At 42.5% G+C, this 21,612-nt stretch overlaps 1 protein-coding gene across 2 annotated transcripts in view; it reads left to right on the forward strand.

Moving 5' to 3' along the window:
* The window catches only part of ctdspla (CTD (carboxy-terminal domain, RNA polymerase II, polypeptide A) small phosphatase-like a), a 45,946-nt gene that overhangs the window by 12,389 nt on the left and 11,945 nt on the right, over positions 1-21,612 (forward strand). Inside the window, exons 2-4 of one of the 2 annotated variants that reach the window (XM_050057098.1) lie at positions 14,611-14,777; positions 15,977-16,009; positions 19,625-19,726. In XM_050057098.1, the coding sequence (XP_049913055.1) occupies positions 14,611-14,777; positions 15,977-16,009; positions 19,625-19,726 (302 nt within the window). The remainder of the gene's footprint in view (positions 1-14,610; positions 14,778-15,976; positions 16,010-19,624; positions 19,727-21,612) is intronic. The other variant, XM_050057100.1, reaches the window with a different exon arrangement.

The raw sequence follows: 21,612 nt of genomic DNA on the forward strand, positions 1-21,612 counted from the left end.
GAAGGAGTCACGTCTAAAAACAAAAACAACCCCGATGATGTCATTTTGATGTCACCAGGGTTTTCTCAGTTTGTTTTTACACAAAGTATTACAGACTGGAGGCAAGGAGATCGAAAGAGGTGGTAATTTACCAGACAAGGAGAGTACAGTGAAAAGATGCTGATGATTGCATTGTGGGAAATTTAGTATTGAGTGTTTTAGTTTCGCATTATTTTTTTAATTTAGATATTTTTAAATGTAATTTAATTTGATTATTTATTTTAAATTAATATATTTTATTTAATATTTAGTGTTTTACTTTAGTGTCAATTAATTTATAATTTAATTTTTCTTATTTTGATTTAATTTAATTTAATTATTATTATTATTTTTATTTATTTTATTTGGTATTTAGTGTGTTAGGCCTGTGCTGCTTTGATTTTTACCATTTAATTTTACCTTAAGTACCTGAATTCCATCGCCTAGAAATCAGACAAATCTGTGAGCTCATGTTTTTATTTGCTCTTGCGGGTGCATCTGGTCCCCCCTCCCGTTTAGACCGATTTCCTGCCGATCTGGCTAGTTTTAAGCCAATAACAACCATTTATCTAACATGGGGCAGGTTTGATAAGGTGATTTACATCTTGTGAAGTCTTAGCGCTTAATGCAGAATACGCGATTATGTCATTTTTGGCTCGTGCATCCTTGCACTGGGGACACTAAAGCAACCGTAAACCTAGCGAAGTCAAGAGGACCACCATAAAGGCATTTTCAAAGCAAACCAAAATGGATGCAGCTAATGTGGAACTTACTGTTGAAGTACTTTTTCCATTTTTCTAATGGCAAAAAGGTCAACACTTATGCGCAGGATTCTTGATGCTACGCTATCACAGCTCATCTCTGCACGCTGCATTTGTCCGTCACTCACTGCTATGTCACACGTTTCGTTCCTCTGATTGGTTGTGGTGCCATCCAGTTGTGTCCGGGGGGAATTTTCAGCTACAGCTGTTGATAACACCCCTCGGAAACTGAAAATAAACTGAGAGGTTCCAGGCTATGAATCTAATGGAAGATCAATACTAAATTGTTGGAGTTCCCCTTTAAATTACACACGAACTGCTCAGTGGATCAACTTTCAGGATCAATTTAACAGCTGCCCGGACAGCATCTCTGAGGTCACGCTGTGTACGTGCATGTCCATTCTCAAGAGAAGCCTTAAGGCAGGCCCTTATTTTCATCTGACATTAAATATTCCAACGTTTTTTTAACTAACAGACCGGCAAGGAGGATTTCCCATCAGTCACTAAGCCTCTGGCATTGAGTGCACAGTTGTAGATGATAATATAAAAAGATATATAAATAATAAACTGCCGCAGCCTCAAACAACGTGGGCCGTGTTGCTGCCGGTTGCGTAACTCCGGCAGAACAGTCAGATCTCCCTCATTATTTCTCCCTGAGCTCTCAGTGGGTTAATTCCCCCGCGCTTGTCATCTCCTTCATTACGCGGAGCGCTCAAGATGCAGCAGCCCTCGCCCCCCCACCCCACCCTCCTCAGGGGTTGCAGGCAGGCTGGCACTGCCACCAAAGCGCCCACGCCGCTGTGCAACTCAGGCAGGAAAGCAGGGGCAGACCCACCCACATCTCTGTGTCAGGGTTCACGGCAGCAGCATGGACAATTAGTACCCTGCAGTACGACATGGGTGCCAGCCGAGTGGTTTAAATCAGCAAACCGTGTCTTGACTTCAGATGTAACTGGGCTATTGAGTGAATGTCAGTTACATAAGGTCATGTAGGATGCTTATATATACATATAAATCCTCCCGGATAAGTAGGGAAATAAAGCCAGAGGGGCAGCTGAGGGTCAGTCAGTGTGACTAAAGGCATCTGCTGTAACTGAGTGTGCAGTCCCCCCCCCACAGCCTGTAATTTTCACCCCAGCCTCAGCTGTCTGTGCGGTGAAGTAAGGAGGCTTAATGGGAGTTTATTTTATCATACTGTGCTATTATTGCCTTGATGGCCTCACACATAACCCACCAAGGACCTCGGCACAGTGAGCACACACTGGCTGAAGTGTCAGCTCATCTGATACTACCTAACTCCTCTCAGCTGTTTGGATCTGCTCTGTGTGTGTGTGTATGTGTGTGTGTGTGTGTGTGTGAGCAGACACATGTTCAAGTGTATTGTGAAGCAGATGCTCTTTGGTGTAAATATTGTTTTGGAAGCCGATCTGTTGTAATTATCATCGCCCCTCTTTGTGGGATTTTCTCGTGTGTGGAAACATAATAATCTGTTTTGGATGAACGAGGGCAGAATGATGAAAGCGCCTGATGAAAAGTCAGGAGACACATGATTGTCTGCACTACATTTCACGGCAATCCGTCCAATAGTTGTTGAGGTATTTCAGTGAAGAACTGAAGTATTGAACCATGTTACTGACATTTTCATGCCACCAGCACGACTAATAAAAAAGCCAAATATTTGCTTCAGTTGCCCCAATGTGAAGATTACTGCTTTCGTTAGTTTAATGTGATTGAAATTTGAATATCTTTTGGTTTGCTGATCAAACAGAACAAGCACTTTGAAGATGACACCTTGTGCTCTGGGACATTGTGCATTTTTGTTCATTAAAAACAGTCAAGAGCCAAGTGAACATAGTCGCAGTCCCTGTCCAAACCTAACAATAAGATAAAAGTGTTTCCTTTCTCAGCGTCATCCCAGTTGGAACTATATAGTGTATTACTGCAGGGATTCCTTCCACAGTGTTATTTTGCTGACACAGTGCACAACAAGGAGTTCCCCCTCGCTGCTTGTCTGTTGCTGTTAGTGATAGCCGGGCACAGAAACAGCTTCTTCTTCAGGTGCTCGCTCTGACTCTAAGTGCAACTCAAGACTTTTAGATCCCAGGCTCTGGGCTTATAGTGGATTACCTGTCGGTGTGTGTGTGTGTGTGTGTGTGGAGTACTGTTTTTCATTTTGGCTGCAGCCGAAGAAGTATTTTATCTCACATGGTGTTATATAAGCCGTAGCAACCTGTTCTTATTCCCAGCTCATCAAATACAGTCGGTTGGTTAGTGGCCCTCAGCGTCTGATACCAACACTTTCATTATTAGAACTTGTGTAGTAGACAGTGCGAGAGCGTCTACTCAGGGAAGTAGATGGGTTGTTAAAACTGAGTACTTTCACTTCATGTCCCGTGTTAAACCAAAAGTCAATGTTGAGTTATCTTAACTACCAAATGTGGTATGTAACACGATGTATGTGACATAATGTCATGTTTATTATTAACATACTCATTTTAACCCCAAACCACGAGTCTTGTGTTGCCAAAGCCAAATGAAGTAAACCTAAAAACTAAAGCTGGGCATATCCCAACCCTCACCTATGGTCATGAGCTCTGGGTAGTGACCGAAAGAATGAGATCATGGATACAAGCAGCCAAAATGAGTTTCCTCCGTAGCTTGGCTGGGCTCAGCCTTCGAGATAGGGTGAGGAGCTCAGACATCTGGAGGGAGCTCGGAGTAGAGCCGCTTCTCCTTCATGTTGAAAGGGGTCAGTTGAGGTGGTTTGGGCATCTGATCAGGATGCCTCCTGGGCGTTCCAGGCACGTCCCATTGGTAGGAGGCCCTCGGGCAGACCCAGAACACACTGGAGGGATTACATCTCTCATCTGGCCTGGGAACACCTTGGGGTCCAAAAGGAGGAGCTGGAAAGTGTTGTTGGGAAGAGGGACGTCTGGGGTGCTTTGCTCGGCCTGCTGCCCCTGCGACCCGGCCCCGGATAAGTGGGTGAAAATGGATGGATGGATGGATGGATGGATGGATGGATGGATGGATGGATGGACACTGTACAGTCTGATCAACAAGGCCCCTGCAGATTGTTCCAGCTATTGATAATTGTCAATAAAGATTTGTTTGAAAGCTCCGATGCAGGTAGAAGCAGGTAGAAGCTTGCTTGTTAGCAGAGGTCTGCAACGTTGCACCAGTTCGGTTCACAACATTTGCCAGTGTTTCTCTTGTTTACATCCGTCATGATAGGAGGAAATATGTTGAAGAGGCACGTATGCTGTTGGTACAACTCGAACAAACTTGGCTTCTGTATTTTTTTGTCCATGTGACATGTGTCACCACGTCACTTTCAGACTCTGTGTTTGACGTTTTGCACAGGCAGTGACAAAAAAGGTGCTTATCTTAGGAATTGACTTGTGGCTCTGCTGCAGCTGTGCAAAAGCCTGTCGACAGCTGACCAAAAATTTCTTACGTATCCTAAATTTGTCTGAATGTCCGACGGTTGGTCAGGAGCAGTTGATCAGGTCATGATCGGTCCTTGCTGCACCCTGTACTCTGCATAGCAAACGACGCCTGACAAAGCTGAAATTGACACTGAAAGAAGTTGTGTGGCTTAAAAATTGGGTCACAAACGTTCTCAAATCGTGCAGTCTATGTCCAGCTTAACTAAACCTATTATGAAAATTTATTTTGACAAGAGACTGTAGGAAACTGTACATGTCCTGCGTAAATAGAAATTTAGTGTGAAAAGAAACAATGCTTGTAATGAGTAGAAACAGATAACCGTCCCTGTCCTATTAAAACTTGCACCAGAGGGATACCTACAGCAGGGCGTCATAGTTTGACATGTAGGGCCACCGACCAGGCGTCTTTATTTAAAGAGCTGGGAGTAAGAATGTCACAGCCACAGACAGCTGGTTCCACTTTTAATGCAAACACCCCACACTCAAAATCTGAGTGAGAGGAGGTAGGAAATAATCTGAAAAGTCATGCCCACACTGCTTGAGGCGATAGTGGGAGTCATTTTTGGCTGCTGATGTTTCCGTGCCCATGATGTCAAGTTATCAGTGTGTCAGGAGGGCTTGTTTTTCTGTCATACAGTAGCTTTGTACAGCAGAGACAGCGTGAAAATCCCTGTGGCTCCTGGCTGTTTATTTTGGTGTATGTTGAGTACCCGGCTGTGCCATTTAAACCTGGCCTGTTTTCCATCTGAATAATTTAAGATGCACCTTCACATGGACCGTTCTCACATTCACCTTCATGCCCCCCAGGTACCGCACACTTTACCTGCCTGGTTGGACAACTAACTGCTGCTGGAGTGCAATTTATGGTCTGTCACACAGGAGCTACCAATGCCATTATGTTATTGAATATATTACTGTGCACACAGGGATTGTTACTGACATTCAGGTGCACTCACATGTGAACCAAATAAAGTGGTTCAGATCAGAGGTTCCCTGCCTTTTTTGTCCTGCACGTTTTATATTGATAATTTGGTTTCAGACCAGCCAACTCGGTGATGAGGGAAAATGCAGTGCAGAATGCTCCAAGTTCAACGTAGTCTCTGCAAAATAGGCAAAAAAAACGTGGTATTTTTCAACCTGGGCTCCATTTTACTATGTTTTTGTGTCCAAGTGACCAATGGGAACAACAGTTTTTGAAATTGGTCCAGTATTTGAACCATAGGGCAGCAAGCAGGCTTCATATAACCACTCAGGGCATTTGTAGCCTAAATGTGCATCCACTGTGTTTATTTTTGCAATTGACAAGCTCAGATTGTTATTATAAGTGTCTGACAGCATTATGTGAAGGATCCCTACTGAGATAGACCTTTTTGTGAAAGTGTAAAGTCGTGTTTCATAACCAGAAACAGCCGTGAAATTCCAATCACCAAACCCACCAGACTCCATTCAAATAAATAGTAATTTTAGCGTGTATGGAGGCATCATATTTTTACATCTAACTGGGTGAACTAAAGGTTTATTTCAACCAAATCAGAATTGGTGATTGTTGGAACAGTGGAGAGACAAACTAAGATAGTATTTGTGAGTTTTATTTTGTTTCTGTCAACTTTAAATGGAGTTTGTATGCGATAATAAAATTACAATTTATTTAAATGGAGTTTGGTAGGTTTGGCGATGGGGAATTTGGGGCTGTTGCAGGATTTTACTCTCTAAAAAAAGGTCTATCGCTGTAGGAATCCAGTTAAAATGATCGAATAATATTGTGAGGCTGTCAATGGCAAAAACAAGTGCTTGTAGTGGACATAAATGACGCATATTGCCTGTTTTTGGCCGCTGCCTGCAGCACTCTCGTTCAAAACTGGACCAAATTCATAAATTGTTGTTCCCATTAGTCACTTGGACACATAAACATGGGAAAATAAGGTCCAGGGGTTGGAAAAATACCAAAGTTACCATTTAATAGCCTATAAAATTATGATTACTAATCAGCTTTTTTTTGCCAAATCTTATGATTTACTCGCAGCCTGCTAGAAATATTATGAGGTCCACGATCTGGGGGTTGTTTAAAACCTGTGTGATCATCTGACCGCTACATCAGTGTTGTTATGTTCCCAGATCTCAGCGATTAATTTGGTGAGCACAATGTTTATAACTATTAGAAATTATGTCCATATGAATATGAGACCCAAGCTGTGATAAACCTGATTTAACCTTTACTTGTTTGCACTATTGGCTCGCCCCCTCCCCCCTCAGAAGCATTTGACCCAACAGTGCTGAATGACCCTTTGAGACTTCATCCAGCTGCTAAACTTAAACCCTCTGTCGTATTTTAAATGTTGTGTTTTGGCTGCGTGCGTACTTTTATGTGCTTTTAAAGCTACAGTAAAGGAGGCCACCTCCAAAGTCTTGAGTTAAGCCGGGGATCATATTCCCCTCTCGGAGCTTGGCATTATTCCACGCTGTGGGTCATGGGGTGATTATCTCTTCCTGTCAGGAATGCTGAGAATTTCCTGCGTTTTCTCCCTCTTCCGGCCTTGTTAGTGGTTGTGCCTGAACATGTGACAGAGAGCCTGGGCCCCGGCTGGCTCTGATTGACTAGAGAGGGCTTCTATCCCTGTTACCTAACGTTCAGAAGGAGCACTGACACAGGCACTGCCATAAAGGGACGTTTTTTTACAGCTCTCACTTCAAGGGAATATGCTGATCGAATGAAGTGTATTCAGCGGGTAAATAATTCTGCACCTGCTCCGAGGAGGCTGCAGCTTTGGCCTCATATCTCTGTCTCTCTCTAGGGAGCTTTTGTTGGATAAAACCACTCGCATGCACCGCCCTTTACTGAGATTTTAGTGAGGTGGATCTCTTATTAGCAGAACCGCAGACTGTCAGCTAATTCCTGCAGTGCTTTAGTGTCTCGTTTGACTGATTCCGCTTGTGTTTGCGCAGGTCGAGCCTCCTGTTTCCTTAACGGCAAATGTTGCACTTTAACCTTTTGCTGTTATTCTCAGAGCATTACTATGCAAGGCGAGCCGGCTCCAGTCACATTCCTGAGCAAGGACATTGAAAGAAAAAAAAGTTTGCGTCAGTCTGTGAAGTATGCTGTTTGTTGATCACTGTGCACGTGGCCCTTTGCCTAAACATGTGAACATATGCTGCATGCGTGCGTGTGTGTGTGTGTTTGCTCAGTCTCCGGCAGCAGTCAACTCTCAGCTATGTTGTTTGTGTCAAAGGGAGAAAGGAAAGCTCTGTTTGTGTAGGGTGGTGGTGCAGGAGGGGGTGGAGTAAGAATCAGACCCAAGTATAGGCTGTCTCGCCACAGTAACTCTCCCCACCCATTCTACGCCCTTCTCTCCTCGTCCGAGCTGCCTCTCCTTTCTCTCTCCAAGCTCTCGCACTCCCACCTGCTTTTTCAGAGCGGTTTCGGGGGCAGCGGACCAGGGCGGGAAAATGTCTCAAAATGGAGGAGCGAAGAATGACATCAAAGAGTTTGAGGCCAACTTTAAGGAGAATGAGGGAAGTCCCTCCAAACTGAAAGCGTATGGTCCAGTCACTCAGATTACAATTACTAACGGATAGTTTGGGTTTTATTTGCCCAGGTTTTTACTCCGACTCTCTGAGATGTCTGTCGCCACCCCTACTGCAATGGAAGTGAATGCAATTTGGTTTTTGGAGCTCACAACATTTAAAATGACGATTAAAAAATGGATTAAAAAGTTACGGGAAAAAAAAAATTGCTTCAGGACATTGACTGGTGCGTTATTAAGAGTAAGGTCATAATAATTTTTTTTATTGAAACATTTAATGTGAACAGTAACATTTCAACAATGAAAATAATTATAATATCCCCAACCCTGGCAAGAAAAAAAATGAAAATAAAATGAAATTAAATTAAAAATAAAATAAATAAATTAAATAAATTTATATAAAAAGGTAATTTAAATGATAAAAAACAATGAAATTACATAAATAAATGAATAAAAAAATAACAGAATTCTAATCACAGCATTTTGCTAAAAGCTTCAAATTATTCACAGTGATGAGTTTCCAAGAAGTCCACATAAAAATCAGAGTTAGGGAGGATTTGCAGAGATGGTTCACTTTTGAGGGTGGAAATTTGGAGTTGCAAGAGGGACGAGCAGGGTTTATAATGTAGTTTGTTTGCAGTAAATTGTGTTTTATGTATTGTGTCTTGATTTCATTGAGGAGCACTCTGGAAATAAGTGTTTTAAGTTTTGCTTTTAATTGCTGTTCCTTGGCTTTTTTGTGTCGTGATACTCCTTTGAGTCGTCATGCTTTAAAATTCCTAATAAAAATCAAATCAAATCAAATCAAATGTATTGGAGTGGTTTACCTGATGAACTAGGAAACTGAAAAGACAAAGCAACAAGGGCTGCTACAAAAGGTTTTCATTCTCAATTAGTATTGGTTAATAATTTTTCACTTTAGTCCATAAAACATCAGAAACATTGTGAAGGATGTCTGTAGCTATTTCCCAAAGTTCCGATCACAGACTGTATAAAAGAATGGACGTAGCTACCATGACGTCCCCCACTGGTTTGTGGACTCCTGTTTTGAAGCCTCATGTTAGATATTTAAGCCGTCACCATCTTGGTTTTTAAGAGCCAGAAATGACCCTATGTAGACGAGATCTGAACTGTGGAGGAGTGAGGGGTGGATCTGAGTCATAGACTAACAATTCCTCGCAGACAGCCAGACACTCAAAGTGGCCCGCCCTTCAATATGTGTAACTTTATGCCGCATTCCAGGCAACCCGTAACCCGTGTTTTTACAACCTTCTTCCTGTGAAAGTGCACTGGAACGGCAGTCAAGCCCGTAACTTACCACCCATGAACTCGTACCAGATTGATGTACTCCCAATTACGCTCTCTGACGTCACACAGCCCTCTAAACCAATTACCTTACTCCTCTAAACAACAATGGCAGCCCCCCAGTGTTGATGCAGGTGATACACGGAGAGAAATAGACAAAAAATAACCCTAATGTTAACGTGTTATTGGCAGCACTCTAACAGCTAGTTTCCAGTGCAAGAATAAATTGGTACAAAATACGTTTCCAAACACACAGATAACGTAAAATAGAAAGTATAATAGCATCTGTGACCTTATGCGCCGTTTCTCCTCCTCCGTTTTGCTCAAATTAGCAAGGAACCGGCACCTTTAGCGATAGAAGTGATCATAAACAAACATAAACCCCGCCCCCCGGACAGTTGTCATGAAGGAGGAAATCAGCTATAGAGACCAAACCCTTTTTGTACCAGGCTGTAAACGTGTTTATTTCTGCTGTAAAGTTGGGGATTGTAACATGGGTGTCTATTGGGATTGACTCTTGGAGCCAGCCTCAAGTGGCCATTAGAGGAACTGCAGTTTTTGGCACTTCTGCGTTGGCTTCATTTTTAGCCCCAATGTGACATCTGTAAATTGCGTGTTTTGTCTAGTGAATAGTCTAAAGCCCAGAGATATTTGATTTACGATTATATGACAAAGAAAAAAGCAGAAAATCATCACATTTGAGAAGCTGAAACCATTATTTGTCACTTTTGCTTGATAATTGAAGATTAATAGATTTTCAGAATTGTAGCTGATTGATTCATTTTCGCACCTTTAAAATCAGCTGTGCTTGGAGGAGGATAAAAACCAATCAGTGACCCAAAAGTGCTCTTATTAACAGATCATAATTGATCTATAAAGCATTAGCACATTAGTTATTAGCCATTAACAAAGCCATTAGATGCAGCTTGTATAACCTACTAAAATGTGCCTTTATTCAATAGAAAATGGTGCCCATTAGTAAGTGCTGTGAACACCACAAAGGATATTCCACTCACCTAAATTACACCAAATCTGTTTGCAAGCTCACATTATATTTGGGAGAACCACCCCTTTATATTTTAAAGTTAATGTTCTTTAAAGGTCATGCCACAATTTGAAGTTTGGCATATGTATTTAATTCGACCACATTAAGTCTCTACAACTTAATGAGACTTCCTCAACTGTGTGTGTGTGTGTGTGTGTGTGTGTGTGTGTGTGTGTGATTGGTGACCTCGCTGTTATGGGGTTAATGCTTTCAGTGTGAGTTGTTTTGCCTTTAATCAGATGAAACCATTAAGGCTTTCTCTTTGTGTAACAGTAAACATTCAAGTTTACTTTTAAATCCCCAGATGGAGAGAAATATAGAGTGTACACTTCTAGTCCGTGTACTTTTATCAGTTCTCTGTACCAGCAGTGAGTCTACAAGGGCAGAACATCTCCTTCAATCACCACGCAGGTTATAGTAACACAGCATGTTGCCTTCCTGTTCCAACTGTATAGCTGTGTTTGTTTACCCAAGTGTTGCTTCTCGGGAACATCTATCGGAGAAGAGGAAGAGCCACGGCGAGCTTTGGACTACAAAGACGGGGAGAGAACAAAGAAGATGAACTGCCCGCAGCCTGTCAGATCCAGTCGGAGCAACCCAAGGATAGTTCCAGGCGTCAATCTGAAGGCTCTCAGAACACGAGCAGGCTGCAAACAGCCTCAGCATGCATGGCTAACTGGGCTGCCTGTGTCACACGGCTGTATGAACACGTTAACAAGACGGCGGCAAACAGGGACGCTGTGTGATGGCCGCTCCGAGGCACCAAAATGATGATTCCTGCTAAAGTCAGCCCATGGACACTTCAAAGTCCTGAACAGATTTGGGATTTCCATGCCTAGAAATTACCTTTGAAGCAATTAAAGTGGCAGAATTTCTACTTCAGGAGCACCTCGGGATAATTGCGCTGTCAGATTTTAGCCTTTGTACTGGAGCTGCCCAAATTTCTATTTTTATCCACTTGTCCTCACCGACAGAAAATATAAAAATCATAATCCGTGATAGAACATTTATAGAGGCCTACAGACCACTGGAGCCTGCTTGTTTCTCCTCTGTCAGTGCGAAAGTAGGCCATGGGCTTTAGAGACAGTGAAGGAGGAGTGATGTAACCAGGGACCTATATGTGTATGTTGTTTTCTCCCCGGAGCTTTGCAGCACTCTGCCACTGATCAACTCGTCTTCACAAGCATGTGATTCTAGTTGCAGTTAGGTTGCTGTCAAACATAGCCAATAGAAATGTTATTAAGATATAGAATCTGCTGCATGTGTGCAGTGGTTTTCAGTCTTTACTGCACATTCATCGTCTCTTGAATTTAAAAAAATACATTTTCTTACATTTATTGTCATATTTTCTGCCGTTTTCTCCCACATATATGATATTAATCCGTCTGTCTCGCTCTTTCCTTCTTTCTTGATGTTAATTAACTAGACTACCTTCCCAGAGGGCACTCTGATGATGGCTATTTTTGTCCCTGTGCTCCCTCGCTGCGCTGTACAACATACATCTCAGCCCCCTTTTGTCACGATAATGAGATGATGCATGTAAAACACAGTCTGTCCGCAACTCCGAGCATCACTTCTGCCTTTTTTTTTTTTTCTTGCAGAGAATGCTTTTTCGTCAACATAAAGGCTTTTAACCATCCCGTAAACCTGCTCTGAACAGGTGACACTGCTGTGAAACGGCACTAAAACAGCACTTGATTCAAAGTCAAGAGGCGATGTGATGTCTCACAGTGGTATTTGTTGGTGTTAACACATCAACGCCATTTCTGTGCTTAAGTACAAGTTTGAGCTTTGTGTAATTTTTCTCCACTAAATTTCAGAGGTAAATATTTTTTACATATAATATATATTTTATCCCACTACATTTATTTCACAGCTGTAGTTAATAGCTACTGGACATTTTTTTTCAAGTATTTTCAAGTTTAAGAAGATATACCTTATTAATCCTGAGGGAAAATTCAATTTTTCACTCTGTTGTCATATACACTCAAACCTGAAATACACACACATGCACAATCAAGGTCTAAACATGTTTCAGATAGAGAGATGTCAGAGTAGACAGGCGCCCTTAGCAGTTGGGGGATGGTGCTTTGCTCAAGGGCACCTTGGCAGTCCATACTACCAAGTCCCTATGGACTGAGCTACTGCCGCCTCACCATGGATTTGAAAAGAGACATGGAAACAAGTCATTTTGCAGGGGTTGATGTTAATGTATCCTGTAAATTACAGACCTCTCCTTCACAATGTAAGTCTATGGGAAAAAGTGTTGTTGGGCCCAATTGCATCATGTAATGGCACCAGAATGGGCCACAATGTCAAATTGACTTCACAACCCGGCGTTGTTGGGTGTTTGCTGGTAACAGTGACACAGCTACTCTAGCTCTGTCTGACAGCAGCAAAATACACCTACCAATAAAAATGAAAAAAGAATACAATAAAAAATAACAATTTGTCGTTTTACTGTTTGCTATATGTGCCGAACTACTACTGTTTCCGTCTGCTTCCTATCTAAGCTGAGCTAACGTTCAGCTGTAGCGCTTCATTGAACAGACATATATGAAAGTGGTATTGGTATCTTATCATCTTACGTTTCACTTGAAAGCCGAAAAAATGTCCTCAAATGTCAAACATTTTTAAAGGGGAACGCCACCTAAATTAGAAAATGCAGTTTCTGAAGAAATTGCAGGTGGGAATGCCGCATGTTGAAAAGCTGACGCTACACTACAGTGCTGACGTTAAATGTTGAATAACACCATAAATGTATAAATGCTGTGGAATATTTCAGCATTTCTGGTCTCAGTTAACATTGAGTTTAATGTGGCCTTTAGTGGTGTTCCTTTCACTCTCAGGCTCACTGTGCCAAATGTGTAAGTCTGTTTGCTTCCACAGTAACACTGTTTGAAAGAGCAAAAGTTTTACTCCATTTTGACCAAAGATGACGTATGTCGAGTGAAAATTGTGGGCGTGACAGCGAGTTAAAGAGGACAGTTGATTACTCCACTCTAGCTCTGAACAATACAACCAATGTAAAAACCTGAAAAGGGCATTTTTACCAAAATGTGCTTCATTGTACGGACAGATATGAAAATGGTGTTGGTCATATCTTACATTTCACAGGAAAGTTAAAAAAATGTCCTACAATGTCAGACTATTCGGAACTTTCGTAAAGGGGAGCACCACCTCAATTAAGAACTCCAATATGTTATTTCCATGACCTTGAAAAGTTCAATCAGTATTTGTGAACATGAGCTGCTTTCTCTCTTCAAACTTGTGATGTCATCAAGTATAAAGGCTGAGTCTGATTTGTGGACCCACAGAATGTTTGTTTTCTTTTTTTCTGGGTGCTCTCACTGTCACCTAGAACATCATAACAATTCATTAGGTTTGTTTCTGTCCATTTCTTTTTTTGCACATTTTCAATTTTTGCATTGAGAAGAAACATCAAATATTCATAAAAAGTCTTGAAATATCATAATAGAGTTTTTACGCTTGGGGGAGGTGGGACAGTTGGGTAATTGATTAAAGGTAAATACAGTGAAGTGCAATGGAAACAGGTTCAAATGCTGACATATTGCGATGACGTCTTATATCATTGACTGCTGCAAGCTCTCTTCATCTCTGGTTGGATTTTAACACGCTTATGCACACAAGGCTGTTACCAGGGCTGTTACATTTATAAACATTGCGTACGCACAAAACAAGGCCTGAAAGAAGCGTAGCTACTTCCCATGTAACAGTTGAGATCTATAAAACCAGACATGATGGGAGAAACTTTGACCTATGCTTGCGAACATTTTGGAAATGGGACATTGGCGACACAGAAGGTGTGGTGGAAGCCTGATTGTAGAAATTGTCGTGTGTTTTTTTGGCGCACTCCATTTTCGGCTTTTGTCTGAGTGTGGATCCTACGCGTTGTTTTCTAAAAATGAGACCCCAGATCTCTTCCAGGAGCACACAGTCCAAGGTGCTCTCTATTGTTACATATCCATTGTTTTCCTCTGTTTGAGGTTTGACGATCGCTCTTTTAATTTTGTCTTCTCATTGCGCCCTCTTCCTCTGCAGTAATATAACGGCACCTAACTGGAAAATTAGTGCCTCTGACTGCTTATCTTAATGAACCAGTTTCCAATATTCACTCAACAGTAGAAAAGGTGCATAAATTTGCAGTTGCTTTTGCCAAGTTTATGAAAATTTGATTATTTGCACTACATTTGGATGGAAACCCAAGTGTTGTCTGGAGCAGTTCCAGACTTTATACTTAATGGCATCACAATATGAGTTTTAGAGTTGTACATTTTGGTTTTGAGAGAGTTGTTTGTGTTTATTGATATTGTTGAACTGTCTTAGACTATAGGAACAACATGTATGAATTTTTGAAAGTTCCCTTCCAGTGCAGGGCTTACTTACATGTAACAGAGTGTTTTTACAGTGTGGTATTGCTGGAGCACTTCCTCCACCGCTGGCTGGCACATGCATATAACTTCCCTCTTTTCTTTCATTATCTCTTCCAGTCTCCCAGTCCAACAGCAGCCTAAAGAAGCATCGCAGCCGGAGCATTTTCAGCCCCTTCTTCTGCTGCTTCCGCAACTACAATGACTACCACGTGGAGCCACCACCCGCCAACAACAAGACACTCTCTCTGCCCCCACCGCCAGAGGAGAATGGCAGTCCTCCCAAGGTGAAGCTCATTTTTCTCTCACATCATTCTTGGCCAGGCTCCAAATTACATACCATTTGCATCCACATGACGAGAAAGAAAATCTTGCGGGAATTAGCTGATGTTTTACGACAGGAATCCTAGTTTGACTCGAGAGATCCAGTAACGAGTAACATTTGTTTGGTTTTGTTACAGGGAGCTTGTTAGGGTTTGCCTTTTCCTGCAGAGAGCTGAGGCTGAGGCGCTGTGCAGCCTCGCTGAGCTCCCTCCACAAATTTTTCCAGCTGCTTCAAACCCGCTGAACCCAGAGGTTGTTTACCATCCACTGCTTGAAAATACGGGCTCACTTCCCATCTCGCATTCTTCGATATCTGCCTACGCACACAACCGCGCACACAAAATAACACACAGAGCACGCTGAGAAGCTCAAAAGGAACTCACACACACACACACATGCTCGCTCATGACAACACATGTACGCACACATGCACACACACTGCTTTAATCCCTATAAAGTGGGCCTTGTGTGTGTCCGGTGTGATGGATTGCCTGGCACCCACGCCTCCCCCTCTCCTCACACACACTCTGACCAGTGTAGTGAGGATGTGTGAAGCGAACGTTCTGGCCGCGGGAAAAGGCGCCAAACCCCCCGAGCTCCTCCGCAAACACGGTGTTCGGCTGCCAAGGCAGGTACACCGGGCTATAAATGGAGCAAAGTCATATCACATTTCCACTCCTGTTTACCTGTAAATGTCTCGCATTCAGGGGAGGAATGTGTGGCCCCTTACAGACACTATACATGTGGTCAGCGCTGACCCGCTCCGGACCCCCTCCTTAACAAATGAGTTCCCATTAATTTGGAGTGAACCTAGCGAACCTCGCCATAAAAAGCCTTGTTATAGAGCAGGGCTGATTTTGGAGTCCCTCCCAGCAGTGTACTGTTGCTGGATTTCTGGCCAGCCGTGTTTGTTACTATGGCAGCTCTGTTTGTTTTTCAGCAAGTTGTTCTCACTTTCTATCACAGCGTGTACTATACGTCCCTTCTCTCTGTCCCTCTCTTTCTCTTCCCCCCCCTTGCGCTTTGTTGATTACAATATAGATGTTGTCGATTTCTTCCTGGCAAAGATTTTTCCACTGTTTTGCTTTTTTCTCTTTTACAACCCTGTCTCTCTCAATCTCTTTCTCCTTTTCTCTTTCTTCTCTCTGTTTATTTTCTCCAGTGTGACCAGGTCCAGGTCATCCCCATCCCCAGTGTATGTATTATTATCTTTCATTTTTCTTCATCTCCCTCCATCACTGTAGCCTCTTCCCTCTGCTGTGCCATGCTTCATCATTCTAGCTGCATGTGGATGTTGACACAGAGGCGATTTTTTTTTTCTGTTGCATTCTGATAATCTTACGACTTGTGCTGCTTGCCCTCTAATGGTAGAAGGAATAATCCGAATCCATTTATTATGATATGATTTATTCTTGGCTCTGTCCTTTTGTCCATTTCTCCCATCATGTTCTTCCGATCACTGGAGCAGCACATGATTGATTCCCTTATTAGATCAAATTCATTGAATCTTATGCTGGACCTTTACAGCTGCAGCTTGGATCAACAAATGGATGACTTAAAACACTTGATTCAATTAGTCTGTATCGAGCAAAATTACATTGTGATTATGCACTCAATGAACTCCTATCCGTCCGTGAGATGGGGGGGGGGGCTTGGTTTTCACGATTTGTACCTCATCACACGTCCACTTGGTTTGTTTGTGCTGAAGCGGCGATTCATTTAGCTATTTTGGAATCTACGCGGTGCCTGTGGTTTACTGTAATTTAGGATATTCACACTCCCAGCATCCCACATGGCAGCCAAGCTTTAAACTACACCGCTCAGCAGACTCCTCCCTTCAATGACAGGACGTGCATGTGGCGAGGAGGTCTGCTCTTTGTATTCCCGGCAGGGTCCGAGGCGACTTAAATAGCTCAAGCTGACCTGGACAGGTTGACGTCTGAGTTTACGTCTTAACTGTGACGTAAAAGCAACATTGGGATGTAGGCGCACAAGACACGGCTGCAGTTTGTTAGGTTGTCTTGCAAAAATACCAAAACACAAAGTATGACAGTCACAACAGCACGCCAGAAAGCACCAAAGGAACCAAAATATATAAATATACACAGGCCTACCCTTTAACCCTCCCTACTTTACGTTTATAAGCAAGACACTTAATGAATGGTTTATAAGACATTATAATGTAGGTATAATTAGATGTATTGATATACTTGTCAACGGTTCTAATTTCTTATGTGAAGCAACTACAACTGTAATTTGGAAATACAAGTTTGGCAAAAAAAATTTATGATCTTGATCATTTTGTATTATTGTGTCAGCCAATATTGCGCAAGGTGACATGCTTATACTTACAAACAGACATGCTTTTCAGCATCTGTTTGTTAGATCAGTCTGCTCCACAGTGATTAACTAAACTAACTTCCTATCAGTAAGCTTTGTGCGCTGTGGTTGAGCATTATCAGTTTAGGATAGCGCCCCCTGGCTGTGGCGTCAGATGGAGGGCGTCTTCATCGCGGTGCAGCTCTCTGGTGGAAATATCAAGGTCCCCGTTCAGTCGTCCTTTCTTTGCTCAACCTGCATGTGTAAATCACATTCATCACGGCGTGACAGGATGTCATTCAGTGTCCTTGCTCTCAGGGAATTCTTCCCATGATACATCAGCATGCGGTCCGGCGATAAGACATGATAAATACAGTCAGCCTGGCCGAAACACACGTGAAAACACTGAGACATGCAGAAAATGGCCGGCATACTGAGCAGCAGCACAAGATTGACAGAGTCCTTGCTCCTCACCTCTATATGGATTCATGTGTGTATGTGTGTGTGCATGAATGCATGGATGTACGTGTGTGTGTGTGAGTGTATGAGTGTGTGTGTGTCAGTGTGTGTGTGTGTGTGTTTGCCCCCTATGGCTGCACCATCTGCCCCGTGCCTGTCTGTAACCCCAGGCCTGCTTGGCAGAGGACACAAGTGTTTCTCCTTTTCCCCCCTGACCCTGAAGGCAGCACAGTCACAGAGCTCAGTCAACATGAGGTAATACAGAAAATATCAGCAGGGAGTCGTACAGTCAAACCACACATAGAGAGGCACAGATTAGTTTGAATATTAGCAGCGGTAGTAACAAGTAGATGATGTCATTGCCAAGGAAAAACATTCACTCCTTTCAGCTTCTCACATGTGAGGATCGGTTGTTTTCATCCAATTAAATATGTTCAGGTTTTGGGCTGTTGGTGCAAGCTATTTGAAGGCATCACCTCGGAGTCTCAGAGTTTGTGATGAACCCTTTTCACCTTTTTGTCGTTTTATAGACTAAATATCTCGTCAAGAGAAAAGATTACTGGTGCTCTCCTTAATGACCTTCAGCACCTGTATGGAGTGACGCCATCTCAAAGGCACAGATTGTTGTTTTGGACCCTGAACATCCTTTACATGCTGAGTTCCAGATGCTTCCATCAGGGCGGAGGTTTAGTCTCCCTAACGGTAGCACTAATAGACATCTGCTGTTGGTTTTTTAAACAAACTAACTGTATCTCATGTCATTGTGTCTCCTTTTTACATTCCCATGATTCACGGTGACAGTGAGGAAGATGTAGACCTTGTGCTGTGTTGTGTGTAATGTATTTGTGTTGGAGTACTGTCTGTAAAGCATTAGCCAATAAATAATGAAAATAATTATTAGTTGCAGCCCTACTTTGTATGAAATACCATGATGCTGTTCCCACAGTCGAGTCACTGTAGACAGTGCTGTTCAATAAAGTGCTGTTCAATAAAACTAAACACAAAGAGAATAAAACAAATAACGTGTCATAAAATGTCAACCAAGTAAAAGATAAAATAAGGAAGGCCAAAACTAAAATCAAGATAATAAATGGGAAATAACATCAATAAGACAGCAATAAAATAGACAGACAGTTCAGATAAAGTCAGGATATGCTTTCCGATAGAAGTACATTAAACTAAACAGAGACTTAAACAAAGCCAGTGACTCAGACAGCCTTATATCCTCAGGCAGGTTGTTCCAGACCCTCGGGTCCCTGATTGCAAAAGCTCCGTCCCCTTTGGTCTTCAGCCTGGACTCTGGGACAAGCAGAGGACCTCTGCCTGAGGATCTTAAGCTATGCATCAATATCTTATTAATATTGTGGCACTGATTTCAGAATGATGAGAGAGACTGCACAGCAACCAACAATAAAAGAGGCTGTGCAAAAACAGGCTGCATGTGCGCCAGCTTCAAAAAACACAAGATATAAATCAAGCATCGGCATATATCATATTGAAAGATTTTTTAAAAAGCTGGCTTTTCAAAATGGTCTGATATTTAATCGTTTTGATTCAATGGTTTGTTTTACACTAAAAAAGATGTTCACTAAAATAAGAGGTAAGGTAAAGTGATTTAAATATGTTTAAGTGCCATTAAACAGTCAGTTATAAGCGTATATTAATAATTATAGGATCGATAATAGAGAGATAATAATAGGACTGTAATCCCAAATTGCTGTTATTTAAACCAGGATAATTGTGACATGAAGTTTCCATATCGTCTCATTCCTATTACAATGACAAACACTCTTGATAAGTATCAGAAAGCTACGTGAAACCTCCCTGCAGGTCATTTACGCTGTCAAGTGTGTCTGAAGTGTCACCCAAAGTGGACAAGTGATCATCTCCAACACTCTAACGAGCCATCATCACACCCTCAGTGTGAGTGTGTATGTGTGTGAGTGTGTGAGTGTGTGAGTGTGCTCTGCAGGCTGTTCCCTCCAGTGAACCTCTGTGTATGTGTTGTAAAGGGTGTGTATTGTCTCTGCAGCCTCCGGCCAAGTTCCTCCTGCCCGAGGTCAGTATAGATGACTACAGCAAGAACTGCGTGGTGATCGACCTGGACGAAACCCTGGTACACAGCTCCTTCAAGGTATTTAACCGCACACAAGCACACAAGTACACGTTTAAATATACAGTCACTCATGGTTTCATTTGTGTCGTGCTGTTATTCAACAGCCTGAGAGGGATAATAGGATTATACAGAAATAAATCCTGAAGATGCCATTCTTTGCTGTGAATATGGGAGCGATGGCAGGATGACAATTAGCATGAGGTGCCACTGAGCTCGTACACATAATCACAGGGAAATATGTCCGTTGGGGTATTATGGCTTTTATACACCGGTTAGAAAAGGAGAAGGCAAAAAGGAGGCCTAGCTGTGACTTTAACAAGGTGTTGGCATGGCAACCAATGCATCCTCGGTAACTGTGCATCATGCAGTTCATCAGCATGACCAGTTGTTTGGCAGAAGTGCCTACAGTATCATCTCTGTCTTGTGAAAACCATGTTTAGCCTCAGCCATTCACCACCAACTCCTTCCTTAATGAGTCATCTCACTATAAAACAAATTGATTGTTTTTGTCTGTTTGACTTTTGCAACTCAGTAGGACGTAAAGATTTCAAGAATTTCTGACACTGTAAGATCACGAGAAAGCTTCATAAGGTTTCAGTAGTATACACTGGAGCAGTGGTTCCCAATTGGTGGGTCGCGGTCCATTCTGAATGGATCACAGCTGACTCCTGATCACGTCAAGGTCGTAAAAAACACACTTTATTTTTAAGTACAGTGAATATCTGGCACAGAGCTTTTATTTTGAAGTGCTGTTTCCCTCTGTAGAGTGAGTGAATAACGGCCAGCTACTTCAGAGAGACAGTAAGTTAGCTCAACAACATGGTCAACGCAAGTATAATGCAAAGTTTACTAAACTGTGTGGACCTTGAAGTAATGATTGAGGAGGAACCTGAGCTCCATGGCTGAACCTGTTGGTAATCACTGCACCAGAGTGTGGGCTGACGAGTGTCGAGCTGGGGTTCGGCCTCCTAGACATGGTGCTGCACGCTTGCTTGGCAGTTAACATCCGCTTCCTCGCCATGTCCCCTTAAGGTTTGGTGTCAAAGTGACACAAGGAAATGGACGCAGCAGTGTAAAGAGGGTAACTTGCGTGTTTCAGCAGCAGCACCGGAGCAAAGTGCTTTCCTTACAGTATCCTTACAGCATCAAAATCACAATGCCTGTTTGATCAGGTCAGGCTCGGTTCCAACTCTCTAGGGCACAATAAACCCACCAACACGCGGATCAAAAGACTCTGCAGTTGTCACCAGTCAGCTCCAGCTTGATCAGCTCCAGCTCCAATGGACATTGATGGAGATATGATACCCAGGTCAACCCGCTAATCCACACGCTAATTTTAGCCCCTTTACCAGTGAGATGCAATGAAGCACCACCAAAAAACAGCGCCTGCCTCCGTACAAGCAGCGCTCAGTCATTGTTAGTCTGCACCAAGTTTGAAAGAGAGACTGGATAAGTAGTAGCGAGTAACCACAATGACATTTTCACTGGCCTCCATTCTGCTTTGTACTGTTTTCTAACCTGTTTTCCGGCCTGTCTGTGATGTTGAACATAACACACATGGTGTCTCATTCATGAAAAGTGAGTAAATCTGTGTGTAGATTTGCACATAAAAGCCTACGCTACTAAAAACCTACTCCGGATTCAGGAACGCCGCGGGAAGCTGGGAAATGATCATGAATGTCAATCCATCGTAAAGTGACAGCGCGCTCCTGGTAATCAGCAATTAGCATAAATCCCCGCCCATGAATAGCCAATGACCACCATATAAGGAGATGTAGATGCATCCTGTCGACCTGTCAGTCATGGCGCAAACAAAGAAAGAGAAAGAAAGAAAAAAGAATTTTTCCGAAGCGGAGATCGAAATAATTTTGGGTGAAGTGGACTTAAGAAAAAACATTTTATTT

This window comes from Epinephelus moara, chromosome 11 (genome assembly GCF_006386435.1).
Source record: "Epinephelus moara isolate mb chromosome 11, YSFRI_EMoa_1.0, whole genome shotgun sequence".
NCBI classification, from domain to species: Eukaryota; Metazoa; Chordata; class Actinopteri; order Perciformes; family Serranidae; genus Epinephelus; species Epinephelus moara.